Source organism: Buceros rhinoceros, unplaced genomic scaffold, assembly GCF_000710305.1.
Source record: "Buceros rhinoceros silvestris isolate BGI_N320 unplaced genomic scaffold, ASM71030v1 scaffold14583, whole genome shotgun sequence".
In the NCBI taxonomy this organism is placed as follows: Eukaryota; Metazoa; Chordata; class Aves; order Bucerotiformes; family Bucerotidae; genus Buceros; species Buceros rhinoceros.
The window spans coordinates 20,176-36,669 of NW_010405637.1; the positions used below are offsets into that span (position 1 = coordinate 20,176).

The 16,494-nt window shown below is 44.8% G+C and overlaps 2 protein-coding genes across 2 annotated transcripts in view; one reads left to right on the plus strand and one right to left on the minus strand.

Annotated features, from left to right (window-relative positions):
* The first annotated feature begins 236 nt into the window (after window positions 1–236).
* On the plus strand, window positions 237–7,179 carry PHYHIPL (phytanoyl-CoA 2-hydroxylase interacting protein-like). The gene is made up of 4 exons (XM_010133817.1): window positions 237–435; window positions 2,188–2,362; window positions 2,869–2,986; window positions 5,928–7,179. The coding sequence occupies exons 1-4, from the start codon at window positions 271–273 to the stop codon at window positions 6,460–6,462; spliced, it is 993 nt and encodes a 330-aa protein (XP_010132119.1). The 5' UTR covers window positions 237–270; the 3' UTR covers window positions 6,463–7,179.
* A 1,673-nt stretch (window positions 7,180–8,852) lies between these two features.
* Window positions 8,853–16,494, minus strand: part of FAM13C (family with sequence similarity 13, member C) — a 38,466-nt gene continuing 30,824 nt past the window's right edge. Inside the window, exons 10-14 of the mRNA XM_010133818.1 lie at window positions 15,243–15,454; window positions 11,857–11,952; window positions 10,943–11,139; window positions 9,426–9,527; window positions 8,853–8,976 (exon numbers count right to left, since the gene is read on the minus strand). Coding sequence (XP_010132120.1) covers window positions 8,853–8,976; window positions 9,426–9,527; window positions 10,943–11,139; window positions 11,857–11,952; window positions 15,243–15,454 — 731 coding nt within the window. The remainder of the gene's footprint in view (window positions 8,977–9,425; window positions 9,528–10,942; window positions 11,140–11,856; window positions 11,953–15,242; window positions 15,455–16,494) is intronic.

Here is a 16,494-nt window from a genome sequence, read left to right on the forward strand (position 1 = left end):
ACCCACTCATTTTTCTCATCTTCCTGCTTTTTGTAGTCATTTGTTCGTTTTTGACTTATGTCTTACAGAGCGCAAGATCATCCAGTGTTCCTGAGTTTTAACGATCATGGAATGCTCTACTACAGGGTTGCTTCCGAGTACCAACTGTGAGACTGTGTTCAGAGGTGTGATGGTATGGGAGTGCAGGCAGCAGGTGCAGGTCTCTAACTGATCGAATCATGCCTGTTTCTTCATGCAGGGAATAAATCACAAGACAGTGGCATTGCAGAGATGGAGGAACTCCCAGTCCCGCACAACATCAAAATAAGTAACATCACATGCGACTCCTTCAAGATTTCTTGGGACATGGATTCTAAGTCCAAGGACCGCATTACTCATTACTTCATCGATCTCAACAAGAAAGAAAACAAGAATTCCAACAAATTTAAACACAAGGTAACTTTCATTTACACATCAAGGAGAAAATTCTTGATTTTGTTACATAAATGAACCTCAGCGTTTCATTAACCTGTCAAAGCCAGACCATGGGAAACAGGCGCTGGACACCCAGCAAGGGTGGGGGTTGATTCATCTGACTGGGGTGTTTTGATGCAAACTCCTTCCCTGTCTCTAGACTCTGTGAGTGTACGCACAAACCCATTTGTTTCCTGGAGAAGCGAGCATCACCTTTTCTATTTCGTTTGGAAATGCTTTTGGAACCTGTACAGTGTATTGTGAGGGAGACTTTTTTTTTCCCTGACTAGTTTTGATGATTATTTAAACAATTTCTGTGCTCCGTGCCTGTCCTTGTTCACTGGTACATGTCACTTCAACAGAAGAGTCACAAATTCTAATGCACTTCTAGGAAGGCTTCCAGCAATTTGAGTTTGCAGCATTCAGCACTGTGACCTGAATATTCATCTGGCCTCTTTCCTCGAGCCGCCGGTGCAGGGACATGCCGAATGCATTGCAGAATCTGTACGTATCCAATCCAGCAACATTTGCACTGACCTCAGAGCAGCTGAAGGACTGAGATGTCAAGAGAAACGTGGAATGAGACAGAAGATTAAACACCACAATCGTCTGCAAATTTTAGAACAGAGTTGGCAGTATCTCCGGACAAATATGAGAGCTTTAATTCTATCAGCACCTAAATTTCTGTTGGTTTATTAGCCAGTGGCATAACCAGGAAATATCTCCACCACTTTCTCTGAGTCTTTTTATTGTGAGAGTATTTTTCCTGTGACTTTTGTTAACACCGTTAATAGCAGGTGTATAATTTTCACATCTCCTTACTTGACCTTTTTTTTTACATGGTTGGAAGTAACATACGCATCAAGTATGTTACAAATATATATATGTATGTTACAAGTGTATATACAAATCACGTACTACTGCTCAAGACTGAGGATTTTGTGTGTTTGCCCAGATGTTGCAGTTGCTAGGAAGCAGTGTGTGAAGCACTACTGAATTTAATGCTCTAACAGGCTTTTACTATGGCCTGGTTTTAATTGTCACAGCACATGAAGTAGGGTATGTTTGGTTTGGGTTTTTTGTTTTTTGTTTTTACTGTTACTACTTTTGGACTCACAGCCTTTGAATTCAAATCCCCATTTTATACTGCAGGAATAAATATACCTGCTAATAGTGCTGCTTATTGGGATGGGTCCTTTCTTATTTTATTAACCTGCTCATGTCCTGGTTTCAGCTGGAACAGAGTTAAGGGTATTTTGATACGCACATAGTCCCTCTGCAGTGGGTTTAATGTTCTCTGTTGAAGTTTGGGAGGTATCAGCAGCAATACAGGTGACGGCAGGGGCAAGTTTGTTTGGTTAGAGTGACTGAAAGATTACAATGGCGGTGAGGGCACAAGGAGCTCTGAAATTGAGGTATCTGGGTGCTCAGCAGCATGTCCTGCTCTGTGTGCATGCTTAAGCACCAGTGGCCCTAGTCTGAGGTAGATACTTGGGCTGTATATAATAGTAATAAATTCATACATGGGAGTTAGCGCTGGAGCTCTTTGAGCAGACCTCAGACCTGTCCTCGGGCACTCTGTTATCCTTGCTGCACCAGTGGACTGTGAGAGGTGGCCACGGCTTACTCAGAAGAGCCGGGGATTACATTGCAAAAACAAGGCCAGGCGGGCGGTGGATTGGTTTGGTTGCACTGCTGACTCGTGTGTCGTTTTTGTCTATCTGTTTCCATCAGGATGTACCCACTAAACTGGTGGCCAAAGCTGTTCCTTTGCCTATGACTGTCCGCGGACACTGGTTCTTGAGCCCACGGACAGAATACACTGTAGCGGTGCAGACAGCGTCAAAGCAGGTCGATGGCGATTATGTAGTTTCCGAGTGGAGTGAAATCATCGAGTTTTGCACAGCAGGTAATATCGCTGCGGGAGCACGCACTGGTGGGTGTGTGCTTTGCTGCCTGAGCGGGTTAGCCCTCTACCAGTGCCAGCTGGGCTGGCAGAGTTACAGTAGTCACACCTGGAAACTGGAATTCAACTGCAGGCTTTGTTTGTGCTCAGGTTCGGCGCGGCAATGCGAGGAGCCAGCCTGCCCCTTGGCTCCAACAGCTTAGGGCTGTGCCTGGCACCACTGCTTGTCCCCGGCTAGGAGAGGAGCCCAGGGCCATTCTCAGCTCCTCTGCAGTCCCAAATACAAGGAAACCAGCTCTAACACAGGGAAGCCTGAGCTGAAGGTTGCGGTAGGCTTTGTAGAGTGTTCGTGGGGAGAATCAAACACGCATGTTCCTGCCACTGGGCTGTGGTGGGCTGTACCATATCTGTACAGCTGCTGCACGATGTGAGCTTCCTGCTTGTCTCCTTTTGGAGAGTATTGTGTTTTTTCCTGCCCCCCATACTAGCAGATGGTCTTTTCTTTCCAGATTACTCAAAAGTTCACCTAACACAGCTACTGGAAAAAGCTGAAGTGATTGCAGGCCGTATGCTTAAACTGTCTGTTTTTTATCGGAATCAGCACAAAGAATACTTTGATTATATCAGGTAAGACAGTAAATATATACAAAACCGTTTGGCAAATTAAGGGAGTAATGACAGTAAGTCAATGAAGGCAGCTGTGGTAAAGCTAGAGCAGGATGTCTGAATGCTTTACTGCCAGATCAGGAGAGAAAAATTAAAAGAGAAGTCAGTCATTTCTTCCTCCTTGCTTAACTCAGCGTTTCCCTTAGGCAATAGGAGCCTCTGTTCTGAAGCAGAAACTAAAGTACTTGCATGGTCTCCAGCCTGATTAAAGTGTCTGTTATCATAACGGAGTGTTTAGTAGCCAAATATTCGTGTTGTAGTAAGAAATTCAGAGTGAGATGGGGCATAGTGGGAGTGCACAACTGTGTGCGTAGGCGGTTGCCTGCATATGGGAGTTGCATCTCAACTATTTGCTCTTCACATACAACCACCCCATTTCGGTGTCATACGTAGTAATTGGGGCTCTGCAATTGGAATGTTAATTTACAGATCGTGTGGGGAGGGAGAGGGGAGGGTAGTTAGACCATTTTACAACACAGTGCTTCAGTTGGCATGAATACCTGGGATAGCCGGAGGTAGGGTCCTTGTTCCTCTTGGAGACCCAGTGTGCCTTTGCACACACAGCCAGAAGCATCGTTAAAATAGACAATAAGTCTTTTCACTAGAAGGAGTCAAAGCTCTTGTATTGACTGAGCAGGAGCAGCCACCACGCAGAGGTGACCTTCCACCGTTAGGAGAATGTGGATGAGAGGTAAGCAGTGTGTCTATGATGCTTTAATACATGTAGAGAGGTGGGGCTGCTGCTGGTCACCTAATTCCAGTTCTATGTGGGTGTCACACTAGTACCTGTCTCGAATGGAAAGTTTTCTAAAAAATTGGTGAAGACAAAAAAAATACTTGAGGAACTCCAAAGAGCAGACTCCACCAGCCCTGGAACTGTTCCTACTTTGCAGTCATGAGCATCATCTGCTCGATTCCAGGAGTGTCATGTATGTTCCAGCACATGGGAGCTGCTCTTTCCCGTCACGGTTGTAGAAGAATCATTTCATTGCACATAGTGACAAAGCTGCTGACTTCAGTGGTGGTAGAGAATGAATTGCAGCTGTTGAGGCTCTTCGAGGACCTCATAAATCCCTGCTGCCATCATCCTGGACTATATAGAAGGGCACTGCCCGTGGTGGTGCTGATTCTCCTACAGCTTTGCTTCCAGCTCTGTGAGCGTAGTGCACCTGCCTTGGCACTCATAGAGCTTTGAAAACCGCCACTGAGGTGCAGTTATAGCTGTGCCTTTGGCCTCTAACTGCGGGCACTGTATCTTTTACCCTCCCTCCTGTCGTGCTCTTGCTTGGTTTGATAGAGAGATGCATTTGCTTTCCTTTCTGTTAGTGAAGAACCAAAAAAAAGGAGCAGGTTGGTACGAAGCCAGACTACCTGTAAGTGTCCAGTGGGTGCCTTTTCTGATCAGAAATGTAGACTGTGGTCACAAGGGTTTGAAGTGTGAGCTTGTAAGTGGTGTTCTGTCCCTGCTGCTCCCTTTGGCTGGGTGCACCATAAAGCACCGCAGATCCCCGGGAAGAGTGACCTATAATTAGCCTAATTGGCCACTGGATGTCAGTGTCTTGCCACAGAAGGGGAACTGCAGGAGCTGAGCTCTTCAGGCTGCAGAGTCAGTGGGTAGTTAAGCTGAGTGATTGGTTTTCTCCCTAGTAATTGCTTTGGTGATAAAATACCAGTTGTATCCCCTCCCCACACCAGTCAATGCCTTGAGACACTGGGCTTAATACCTGTGTAGTATTTGAACGGCCCAGAAAACTTTTGAAATTTCTCTTGGAGCCAAACTAAGATGCGCTGCCAAGGAGATTAAAAATAATGAAAAAAAAAAAAGCACAGCTGGAGACACGACTGAGTTCATGTAGAGCTGGTTTGTATGTTTACACTGAATTGGCTTGCTCTGGCTGCTACCTCCTGCTTAAAGCAGGCACATTCCCCTTTCCAGTCTCACTTGGTTGCAGGTGCAGAGAGCCAAAGCTGTGCCTGCGGTGCCTCCAGGAGGTGTGGGGCACACGGGCTGGGGAAGGTCCTGCTATACATCAAGTCTCAGGTGCTGGAGGGGAATAGGTGGGGTGTTTTGGACTGTTCTACATTTAGGTGCCTCATGCTGCTGAGTGCCGTTTGGGTTTTAGGCTTTTCAAAATTCGCTTGTTTCATTGAACGCTGCTTCTCACAGGAACCAACTCGAGCTCAGCTTGCAAAAAGAAAAAAATTAGTCTTGTACATTTTTCCCCTTTAGGATTAGTGACTGCAGGAGCTGGACACCAACCAGAGCAGAAACTAACCAAATTGCCTCATAGGCTGTGCCCAGCTCCGTGCTGACTTGAAGTAAGTCAGCAACAGACGAATTAGACTTGGAATTATCATCTGGGGGGAAAAAAGTGATGGCAGACAGCACATTCCTTCCTATCAGCCCTCTGAAAGCCGTCGCTCAGGAATAACGTCCGCTGGCAGTTTTCTACGTGAAGAACACGTAAAATACACATTAACAAACTGTGTGTTCAGCGTATTGGGCCTGACTTGCCATTTTAAACATGTGATTAAACTAAAGTGTGTTTACTGTTCGTGTTGTAGAGGAAGGCTGAACAAATCAGCTAATTAAAGAGAGTGGTGGTTTGGGGGCTTTTTTGTTTGTGCTGGTCTTTGCCTGCTGGGAATATGCACCCAGCCCACAGCTGGCAGAGAAGCCAGACTGGAAAAGCAGATTTCCCCCTCGAGCAGGAGTTACTCCGAGTGTGGCATCACTTGGTTTTCTTGGTCCTAAGATCTCGACGCTAACCATAGTTTTCAGTTTAACGGTTTTCCTTTGTGTCCCTTCAGTCCTGTACCCAAACAGCACGACGTCCTCACTTTCCTCGCTTGTTCTTTACCGTGTGTTACGTAATAAACAATCCCAGTCATTCGTTTGTAGAGAGCATCACGGGAACGCGATGCAGCCTTCGGTGAAGGATAACAGCGGCAGCCACGGCTCACCGATCAGCGGGAAGCTGGAAGGCATCTTCTTCAGCTGCAACACCGAGTTTAACACTGGGAAGCCACCGCAAGATTCGCCTTATGGAAGATACAGATTTGAGATTGCAGCCGAAAAACTCTTCAACCCCAATACTAACTTGTACTTTGGAGACTTCTACTGCATGTACACGGCCTACCACTACGTCATTCTCGTCGTCGCCCCCGTCGGGTCGCCGGGAGACGAGTTCTGTAAGCAGCGCCTTCCCCAGCTAAATATAAAAGATAACAAATTTCTGACCTGTGACGAAGAAGACGGCGCCATGGTGTACCATCATGCCCAGGATGTTATTTTGGAGGTAATTTACACTGATCCTGTGGATCTCTCCCTCGGCACAGTTGCAGAAATTACTGGTCACCAACTCATGAGCTTGTCTACCGCCAACGCAAAGAAAGATCCCAGCTGCAAGACCTGCAACATCAGTGTTGGACGTTAAAACCTCCCTCATTCCTTAGGAGCCTTCAAACCTCTGTTGCCCATTGCCATAGTCAGACAGTTTTGTCAGAGCATGCACATGCCGCTGCCACCAAAAGCAAACACAAGTCTCCAACACCTCCAGTAGCGTTTTTAGTATTTCTTCTCTCCCTCGTTCCCTTCTGTTCCCCCAATGCTTTAAACGATTAGAAGTCCTGGATTTCTTTCTGGCAACCATTTATACCTAGATGCTGCAAAAATTGTCTCCCGTTCCTTGCCAAACGTAACGAAATCCTATATAAACTGCTTTAGCAAAATACAAATAACAGCTTCTAAATGGTGTTTAAATATGCGTCATTTTAACTACTGAACAAATACCGGGGTAACTCCAGACAGCATGAAAGGGTGTAATTGCAGCATGATTTAAATTCCAGAGCCTAGAAATGTCAGCACTTCCGACGTGTTGTTTGACAGTGTTATTTATGTTATTTATATTAGCTAACTGAAAACAGAAACTGTGTCTCGACATAATAAATATAATAGAAAAATATTTTATTTGTACTGTTGTATAAAATATTATACAATCATATAGAATATATAGATTACATTTTAATATCAATTGTATACATATGTCGTGAAATCATTTTCCCTTATCAAAGATGTAGTTTGTAAACTTCAAATAGCTTCTGTATCTGTTCCTGTTGCTCTAGATGACTTTAATTAAAACAGATTTACGAAGGAGACCATTTCTGATTCATAGAAGTTCAGTTATAAATCGTTAAGTCAGCACACCGAAACAACAAACCTCTGAGAAATAAAAAATTCCGTTTTTAGTGTTCTTACGTTTTCCTCCAAGCTACTTGAAAATGTCTATGTCTTCAAAGTCATGCCGAGCCATTACACACAACAGAAATACAAACGTGGTTGGTACAGAACAGGCTTTATAAAATAAAAAACTTCTTACCGAGATAGATAGATAGAAAACAGGTTGCTTGTACTACGTGGTCAATACAAAACGTCGGCTAAAGCAAAACACTAGATGTGATTCAATTGATTCAAGTCCCTTTTTTTTTTTGTCTTATATTATTTTTCCTTCCTTTATGTCTGCGTTTCCCAGAACCTGCTTTTTGTTTCTAGTACAAAACCTGCTCATAATCCTTCTGTCTAATAGTCCACTCGTCACACCAATGGTCTGTCACAAATAGTGGGGGGGAAAAAAAAAAAACTTACTTGTAATGTTAACAAAGTGCGGTGCTCTGAAAGGTACGAAAGATGCACAATTCCAATGAAAAAATAGCTTTTTTATAATCTTACTTTTCGTAAACAAGAAGTCTCGCGTTCCTCGCCGGGTAACTGTGGGACTCTGTTACACACCGTGGACCTCATCTATCCAAACCAGCATAATGCAACCACCTGGTGCTGGTTTAATACAGACCAGTGGCCATTGTCAACACCAGAAATACTTGGACAGGTTACAAAGTGCATGCGGCTAAACGAGCTTTGGTAGTTAGAAAAGCAAAAGAGCTTAGAGCGTCAGGCAAAATAAAGTGCAAAGTTTAATGCGGAAATAAAAATTAGCACGTAGTTGGTCTATTTACTGACTTGTAAGTAAGTACCGTGGACCAGGTCCAGCGAACCAGCGTGAAAAAGACAGCAGCCAGTACCTTTGTTTTAGCTCTTCCCAGTAAACTGTAATGATTTTGTTTTGCCAAACACTTCCTCTAATTCCTAAAAAACAATAGTTCCATTTGGCAGTTATGTTCCAGCCTTTGTTTTTGCATAGGCAGCGTCTCTTTGCTCTGCTCCCAGCACTGCAGAGCCTGCCCCGGCCCCGGTTCTTTCTTGGTACGCGCCTCTCTTTGAAGCTGCTGGAAGGGAACAGCAGCTCGAGAAAGAGAGCGTGCGTTCCAGAGTTAGTTGTTCCTTCAGTTGTTTTAAGCTCGTGTTTCTTTTAATTGAGTGACTCAGCACATTGAGAACCCACATCATTAACAGCTGATTATAGCTGATAATAGCTGATTGATTAACTAACTCTGCAAAGAAACGTGTGGTATATCACGTACTGGAACCCTGGCGAGCATTTCCTCACGCTTGTGAAGACCAAGAGCAGGTCAAACCGAGGACCTACAATACTCCAGTGTCCTCTCAGTTTCTAACATTCTCACAGTGCACCTCTAGGTGTTTTCAAATGGAAAAAAATAAATACTATAGCCCACTCACCCGTGCTTAAAATCCTTGCATATTGCTGTCCTCGCTCATCCCAGCTAGTAGAATTGGTAAAGTGCATCAGAATCTGTGTGTGCCAAATAATTGTGCAGCAGACCAAGACCTGTAAAATTACTTACTCCTTTTCATCACTTGTTTGTTTGCTTGGTTTTTGCTAGAGAACAATACCATGGCATTGCATTCCCTTCAGATCGTTTTGGAAATGTCATGTTTACTGATGAGAACCTCCAGGAGCCTGATTTTGGCTTTTGTGTGCTTGTATTCAGAGTATTCCTCGGCCATTGGCACCCGGTCTTCTTTTTGAGGGCTCCTAGGAAAAGCGAATAAAAGTGCCATCACTCGTATGAGGAAACGGAGAGACAGTCTTTAAAAATCAATTCTGCAATAACTAGTGAGGACTGGGTTGGATTATATTTTTTCTTAACTGCAGGTGACTAAAGAGAATTTGACCAAAAAGCTCTAATATAGACAAGTGTGAACTAAACAATAATAGTATCCGAAGTACTGAATTTTCAGCTCTCAAACAGAGAGTGAAAAGTCACCAGTATATACCTACAGGGAGAAACCTGTCCTCAGGGTTGCCCACATGCTGCAGGAACTAAGCAGGGCGATGGACATCTCCACAGAGACCAGGCTCCTCTGAGGTATCTTCTAGTCCCCAGCTGCAGCTGCTTTAGGAGTACCCGTCCTGGCAGAACCGAACACAGGAGCCCGAAGGGGAGGAGGAGAGGGCTTTTGTTAAGACGGTTATTTATTTACCTTCCTGTCTGTTTGTAGAATTGTTCCTCAAACTCTCTCAGAGCTTTGCGAAGCCTTTTCTTATCTGCTCTTGTTTCTCTGAGATGTTCAAGCAGAACGGGCCTTTGGAAGAGAAACAAGACCATGTGCTTAGAAGTGGTGTAAAAGCTGCGGCTCTGGGTAATAAGCAGCCTGAGGCTATGGGCCACAGCAGGCACTGAGCGGAGCTCAGCACCCTGAGACATTCCACCACATCCCACTGACTGTCCATGTGTAAGTGGCTGTACCATCACACGCGATAAATGGTTGTGCTCCTTCCCTTTTGCCGGTATTCACACCCTTCTCATAGCAAGAAGGCAGAAGCTCTGTGGACAACATGGGAGGAAAAGCGTTCAGGATTGGGCCTCAGTACTGGTCTTAATTCTGCATGGAGTTAATGGAGGTGACAGGGCTCAGCATCATCTCCCAGGAAACGTTTTGCATCTCTCTAGCTGAATTACTAATGTCAACGAGTTTTAGCTGGTATTTGTTGAATAAGGTTTTTAAGCAGAGGAGGAACCGTGTTATGACATAGGCAGCTGTGATGTTCGGGCTTTTTTCTTCCCCGTAATAACAAAACACACAGAAATAGCTTCACAGCATTTGTGAGCAAACTGTTGCACACGTAGTTGAGCTTCGTAGAAAAACAAGGCACTTTTATTTATTCTCAGTTTTGGCAGGGCCTGGTAAATGTCATTTATGGATCTGCGAGCTCCAAATCAATTCACCAGCCAAAGCTCCCATCCTGTAAACTGTGAGAACACCTCTGTTCCTGGAAGACATGTTCATCAAGTTTCAGGGCTGAGTGATAACAGCCCACGTGCCTCTTGAGATTTGTTGTCTCGTGCCTGAAATTAACTACAGACCGGGAGGAGGGCTCTACAGTGGAGGGTAGGAGGCTGGTGGTAAGTTTTCTGAGCATCTGGGCACTAGTAACTATTCTTATGCACGGAAGAAATTGATTTTACAGGCATTCCATGGCCCCCATGTGACCGTGTGGTGTGTGAGCCTTCACTCGGCTCACCTGCTGCTGTTTGTGCTGCGCTTTGCATCCCTCACCCCGTCAGTCTGTCCTAGCAGACTGTCCTGCTTGGCCTAACTGTGCTTCGAGTTATGGCTGTGTTTGTTGTAAGCACACCTCTGATTAGCTATCGACAAATTTTACAGCCATTAGAGGTATGCCCGCAGAGCTTTACTGTGCTGTTACGTGGTATCTACCACTCTATATATGTAGTTATTTCTCCTACCTGCTTAACGGTCCTTCATTTTTCTCTTCATGGACTTGGCATGAAGTTGTTTGAATAAATAAATAGCTCAAACCACAGGTCGGCTGCCCAAACAACAACTGTCCTCTGCCTCGTTTCTCCCATAAGAAAACAACTAATCACTTCTTTGGCATAGAATATTCCCATGCAGTAAGTATGGATCACGTTTCCTCTACAAAGTCTAGGTGAAATATCTCAGAGCATTCAGGAAATAAATAAAAAGACAGAGCTTACATGGTCGCCTCGTGTAAATTGGACATAGACACAGCTGTTTGCCTGAAGCCTTTCTTTTCACCCAGCGGTGACACGGACCTGGGCTCACTCTCCTCCTGTGAGTAACACAGGTGCTCATCGATGGGGAGGCAAGATACTGGTCCAGAGGATAAGTCATGGCTGCTTTGAGAATGGTCTTCATCTGAGTCCTCCTCCTCCTGCTTGAGGAATGCAAAGCGTTGTTACCTGAGTTGTTTACATTACGACACCAACGATTAATAGGATGACAACAGTGTCTTGCTGGAACTTGTACTCCTCTTACCTACTGTTGGTGTTACATCCAGAAATTCTGACTGTAGCGAGACTTGGGGGCAGAGATGCCACAGCTGTATAGCTACAAATGTTAACTACTGAAATACAGTGATGTCACCTCACATTTCCTCACCTCAGAAGGAAAGTCGAGCTTTTGAAACAAAGGCTTAAGCATAAAACCACTGTGGAGCGAAGCTCCTAGGAAGTACCACAAGGGAACTTCAGTTGAATTTGGAAATAAAATGGCTGTGTGCATGTATACAAAGATTTACACTGGCTATTTGCGATGAAATCTAAAGCTCTGCTGTCGCTGAGCAAAACAATAGTTCACCATTTTTCAAATCACCCCAGCCCCCGTTACTGAAAACGAACGCCAGCCTTGGGTCTCTTCCCCGGCCCCTAGAAGTGATGCCCTCCAAAACCGCTGCCATACAGTACAACCTCTGGCAGGCTGAGATGTTGAATTTTACAGAGCATTTGCTCTGTTTGAAATACCAACACCGTGGATTAGCCAATGAGCCGTGTTTTCAGCTACCGGTAGCTGTACTGCTGCCAAACCGACATTCAGGGACGAACATTTAGTATGCTTGCATGAGCACGAACACGGATTCCTTCCAACTTACAATTGTGGTGATCAAAGATGGAGTTGCGAGAAGTTTCTTGATAATTCTGTATCTGTCATAAAGAGGTTTCATGAGACTCTTTTCTTGCTTAGTTACCTAAAGGGAAATATCAGAAAATATACTCCTCCAGACTTAAACATAAAAATGAGATCAATCACTTTCCCACTTGCCCCCATGAAGCTGAGAGCGAGCTGGCATCATGCAGCCCTGCTGTGTGCTGGAACCGCCTTCCACGACCGGCATTACCCGGCTGCTCATTCATTCAGTTTGCTCTTGCTCTTTTACGAGCACTTACTTAGGAGCATTGATTTGGAGGAGAATATGATTTTGGGTCAGATATTGAGAGCCTGATCCAGCCACAAGAATTTGTAGAAACAAAAATAAACCTTATGGGAAGTAGTCATGTGGCAGACTGACTCGGCATTACCTTACCCGAATTTACACCGCTGGAGGTTTAAATGAATCAAAGGACACATCACCCTCTCAAGGCCTAACGCAAAGCTGATGAGATAGATACTCCTGCTGATTAGAGCAGCCTCTAGGTGGAAGATACTCTGTATTATTTACTGTGTCTGGCCAAGGTGGAGCCTGTGGGGCCTGAACTTGGGCTCTTTCCTCTGGAGAAAGCTGCATGAACTGACAGGCTGGGATCTCATTTTTATTAACTGTCATTATAGAAAGAGCGAATACTTGATTGTCTTGATTTCTTCCAAAATTGCTGTTCTGCAAAAGCAATTTAACAAGCTCAAAGCCAGGAAACGGTGTTAGGCCACTGACAGACCATTGCATCCTTAACTGGAGAGTTTCCAAGGGTACAAACGATGGTCTTGGTCAATAGGGCAAGAACCTTGGTGTGTTGCTTGATCAGAGACTGCTCCTGAAAAAGTTTTCTGGGAATATAGACAAAATACTTGAAAAAAAAAAAATCCTCAACTTGTTAATGACTCCATCAGAAAAGAGAAATAGTTTTGCCTTGGCTGGTAAGGGATGAAGACGGGGAAGCTTCAGCTGTGCAAACCCAGCCTGCTTACAGAGTGGAATGAGGGATTCACTAGTAGGCTCCCTAGATCCCCAGTCACGGGGACACTATGGTGAACGCCCCATAAATGCTGAGCATACTAGAAACAAGTGCTGTCTCTAAGGTGAAATAGAAGAATAATCTGCTCAGGCAGCAGGAAATCACGGCTGGACAGCTATGGGGAAGCTGCTGAAAGCGCAGCCCTTTAGGAGCGCCAGGAACGGAGGTGGCCTTTCTTTCCCAGGTACAGCTCTTGCTCTGCGGGGCTGGACACCCAACACTAGCAATTTATTTCTGTCCCAAACTCACAGTATGAATCACTGGCACCAGAAAGAATGTGAGGCATGAGAAGAACTCAACCAACACAATGAAGGAAAGGGAAGAACGACAGAGTCTGGGGCAGGGTAGCGGGTGCGGGGGGCCTTTTTGCAGAGGACTAGGCATTTTTTATTGACAACTTAGAGAAGTAATTTTAATAATTAGCCTCTACTTTTTAAAAACACAACAAGCCCTGAAGAAATAATGGTCTAATATCAAAGGAGTGCCTTGTCAATGATTTAACTTCAGCAGCATCAAAACCTTTTCGGTTTGCTGCCCAAATGCAAAAAGAGTGCAGAACCACCAATGACATTTTGCCTCAAAGGTCTGCAAGAGTTAATCCCTCCAAAATTCTCCACTGTCACATTAAGAGAAGGGCTGCTGAGCAGAATGCTATAAAGTCACTAATCTGTTTATTTATTGCTATTTCTGCAATTAATACAAGGTTAATGCTTTGAAAAGCCATGAAGCCTGGAGCAGCTGAATGGTTAGGAGGCGGCTGGGAGTGATCGTTGCTATTGATTTTACACACAAGAAGCCATCTCAGGAGGGTTTAGTGCTTGGGCCTCATTCATTAGCTCCTTTTATTAGCAATCTCAAGGCAGGTTTGTCCCTCAAGGACACCCATTCTCTCGGTTGTATTTCAGCAGGGCCTTAGAGGCTTTCCATAGTTGAACCTCAGGAACAACTCATCAGGCTTTATGGAAACACTGTCCTTGCCCAAAGGAACTAAATCTTGAAAAGAGAAACATTTAGCTGCTATTAATTTACCGTCGATCTAGTGCAGATTCTGGTATGGGATCTAAAGGATATCTGCAAAATAAAATGTTGCACATAAAAAAAATACCTGCAGGAGCACCAAATAAATACCTGCAGGAGCACCAAATAAATACCTGCAGGAGCACCAAAGCTGCCTGCAGCTGAAATGCAGCCTTTGATCTTTGCTGTAACCAGCAAGTTCATTTCACATCACCAGTGCTATAAAACTTGTTCTCCCCCAGAAGTCCAGGATGACTCAGAACCAAAACCCAATCACTTTTACTGTTACACTCAAGGACCTACTAAAATATATCATTTTTTGTATAGCTAATTGGACTTCATCCTACTCCTTTTGAAGCCTCTGTCCACAGCAGAGCCAAACACCTTTGCTAACATATAGTTCTCCCAGGTTCTCTCTGCAAGAATACAAGAAGAAAATTAAAATTAAAAAATCTTTAAAGAACTATTTGAAAATACTGACTTGTAGCATCTAATTTACATGACAGAATTACCTGTGAGAGTATTTCAAGCCAGATTCAGGGGGTTCTCTCTTGGAAAATCAGGAGCAGTCCCATTAATTGACAAATGAGCGGGACAGAGCCCCCCGCCCAACTTACTTTTCTAAGGAGAGAGGTTTTCTGGACAGGATTTCCTCACTGACACCTGGTTTGGTGTCATCTGATCTCACTCCTTGCACAATAACTAAAACCAGCCATGTGTGCAGAGCCCAGGGTGGCAAAAGCACAGCATCGTTATCTGCAGTTTCTATACAGTAATGAGTTGTTTCAGAACCAAGAGCAGAAGCAAAACAAAACACAAAAAATTAAAGATTATCTCTGCAGGGTACTTTCTGCTACTGCAATCCACCCAGAACCATTTCGTGGTTCTCGCATAGTCTAGAATGTAGTAGTTCTTCACTCCTTGTCCCCTCGCCCCTTCGTTCGTTCACCAGCCAAAGCCTGAACGTTACTGTCAACAGTGAGAGTTTAGGTACCTCTGAGGACAGAATTTACTGCCTTGCTTGGCTGTACAGCATCAGGAACAGCAACATCCAAAAAAAAAAAAACCAAAAACCACAGATTGGAAACAAAATCTTCTGCATCGCTTTTTTCTGTGCAGCTCTTCACAGAGAAGTCACTTCAGAAAACTACACTAGAGTGGCCATCCCACACAAGAGAAAAGGCTCTACAGGGCCCAGAGACATAGGATGCCCACGTACCCCGAGAGCGCTACACGCTCTTCTGCCCCAGACAATCCAGGTCTGAAAGAAAGAGCCATTCGTATTAAATACCTTAATAGCCTCGGGAAAGTTGAAGTGTTGTCTTTTCTCCTTCAGTCGTCTGAATACACTGTCCATGGTTTCTTCCACCGAGGGAGCTGGCTCCATGCTTGTAGCCTCCTGTGTCCCAGCCTCTTTAGGGGTCCCAGTGCTTTCACGATGATCATTTCTCTTGGGTGCTCTAGAGCTACTATTTTGCTCTTCTGACATTCTGAGTTTCAGGTCTGAAAGGCAAATTACTTGGTAGTAAATCGTTTAGAAATGTTTCAAAGAAGTTTCCCCTGACATTACAGTAAAAATGCCATCCCTACTTCTTGCATACAATTATTTTCGTACCACAGTTGTGTAGGAAAGCAGCTCTGCTTCACTTCACCATGTCACATCTTTTACCTGGTTAAAGGGAAACCCAGTGGTCAAGGGATGAGATGTGTCCAGGCCAATAAAACTTACAGCACGTATTTAAGTCTCTTTTTCCTCCAAGTCCATCTTTGACATCAAAGGTGAGGACTGAGGAGGGTTAAAGAGTGGGGTCTGGGTAGGAATAAGTGCAGAGTTTCAGTGGGACTGAGGTTAGAAAGGGGCTTCAAAGGACAAAGAGCACTTGAGAATATTTGTGGGAGGTTTGATGTGGGGGGGATATGGAAGCAGAGCTCATCCGCTCTCTCCATCTTCTCCTCGCTAAACCCCTGCACTCTCAATTGATTTGATGTCTGGGTAAGTAAGAACACGTCCAGGCCTGCTGTGGGGATTGTTGTCTACGGGGGCAGCCCTTCACAGGCACATATCTGGACAAGAGGCTGTGTCTCCGCAGCCACCTGCCCCACTCCACCCTGGCTGTGCTTGCCTGCCATCCCAGCCTGGCTGCTGAGCTGGTCCTCACAAGGAGACTCAGCCATTTATATGACTTCCCTTGGCAGAAGAGCACCCGAGCAACCCAGCAGAAGACATACAGGTTGGTTACAGCGTGTCCTGGCTTCCCAGCCAGCAACCTGCCTGCACGCAATAAAGTACATACTAGCTTGACACCAAGCCAAAGACCTTGGAGCTCCAGGGACCTGCACCAAGCAACAAGGAAATCAAATTAAGGGCTGAATTAGCTCCCGTAAAACCAGGCTTTGTTCCTAGCGTGTGCCTGGCTGGTGAAGAACCTTGAGCAGGCAGGAGATTGATGGCTCCAAATGTTTCGAATTTATTGAAATCTGTGCAGAAACAGTAACCTAGGTGTTTTCAGCTGTGACGGTCTGAGTATACAGGCCAGATTTGT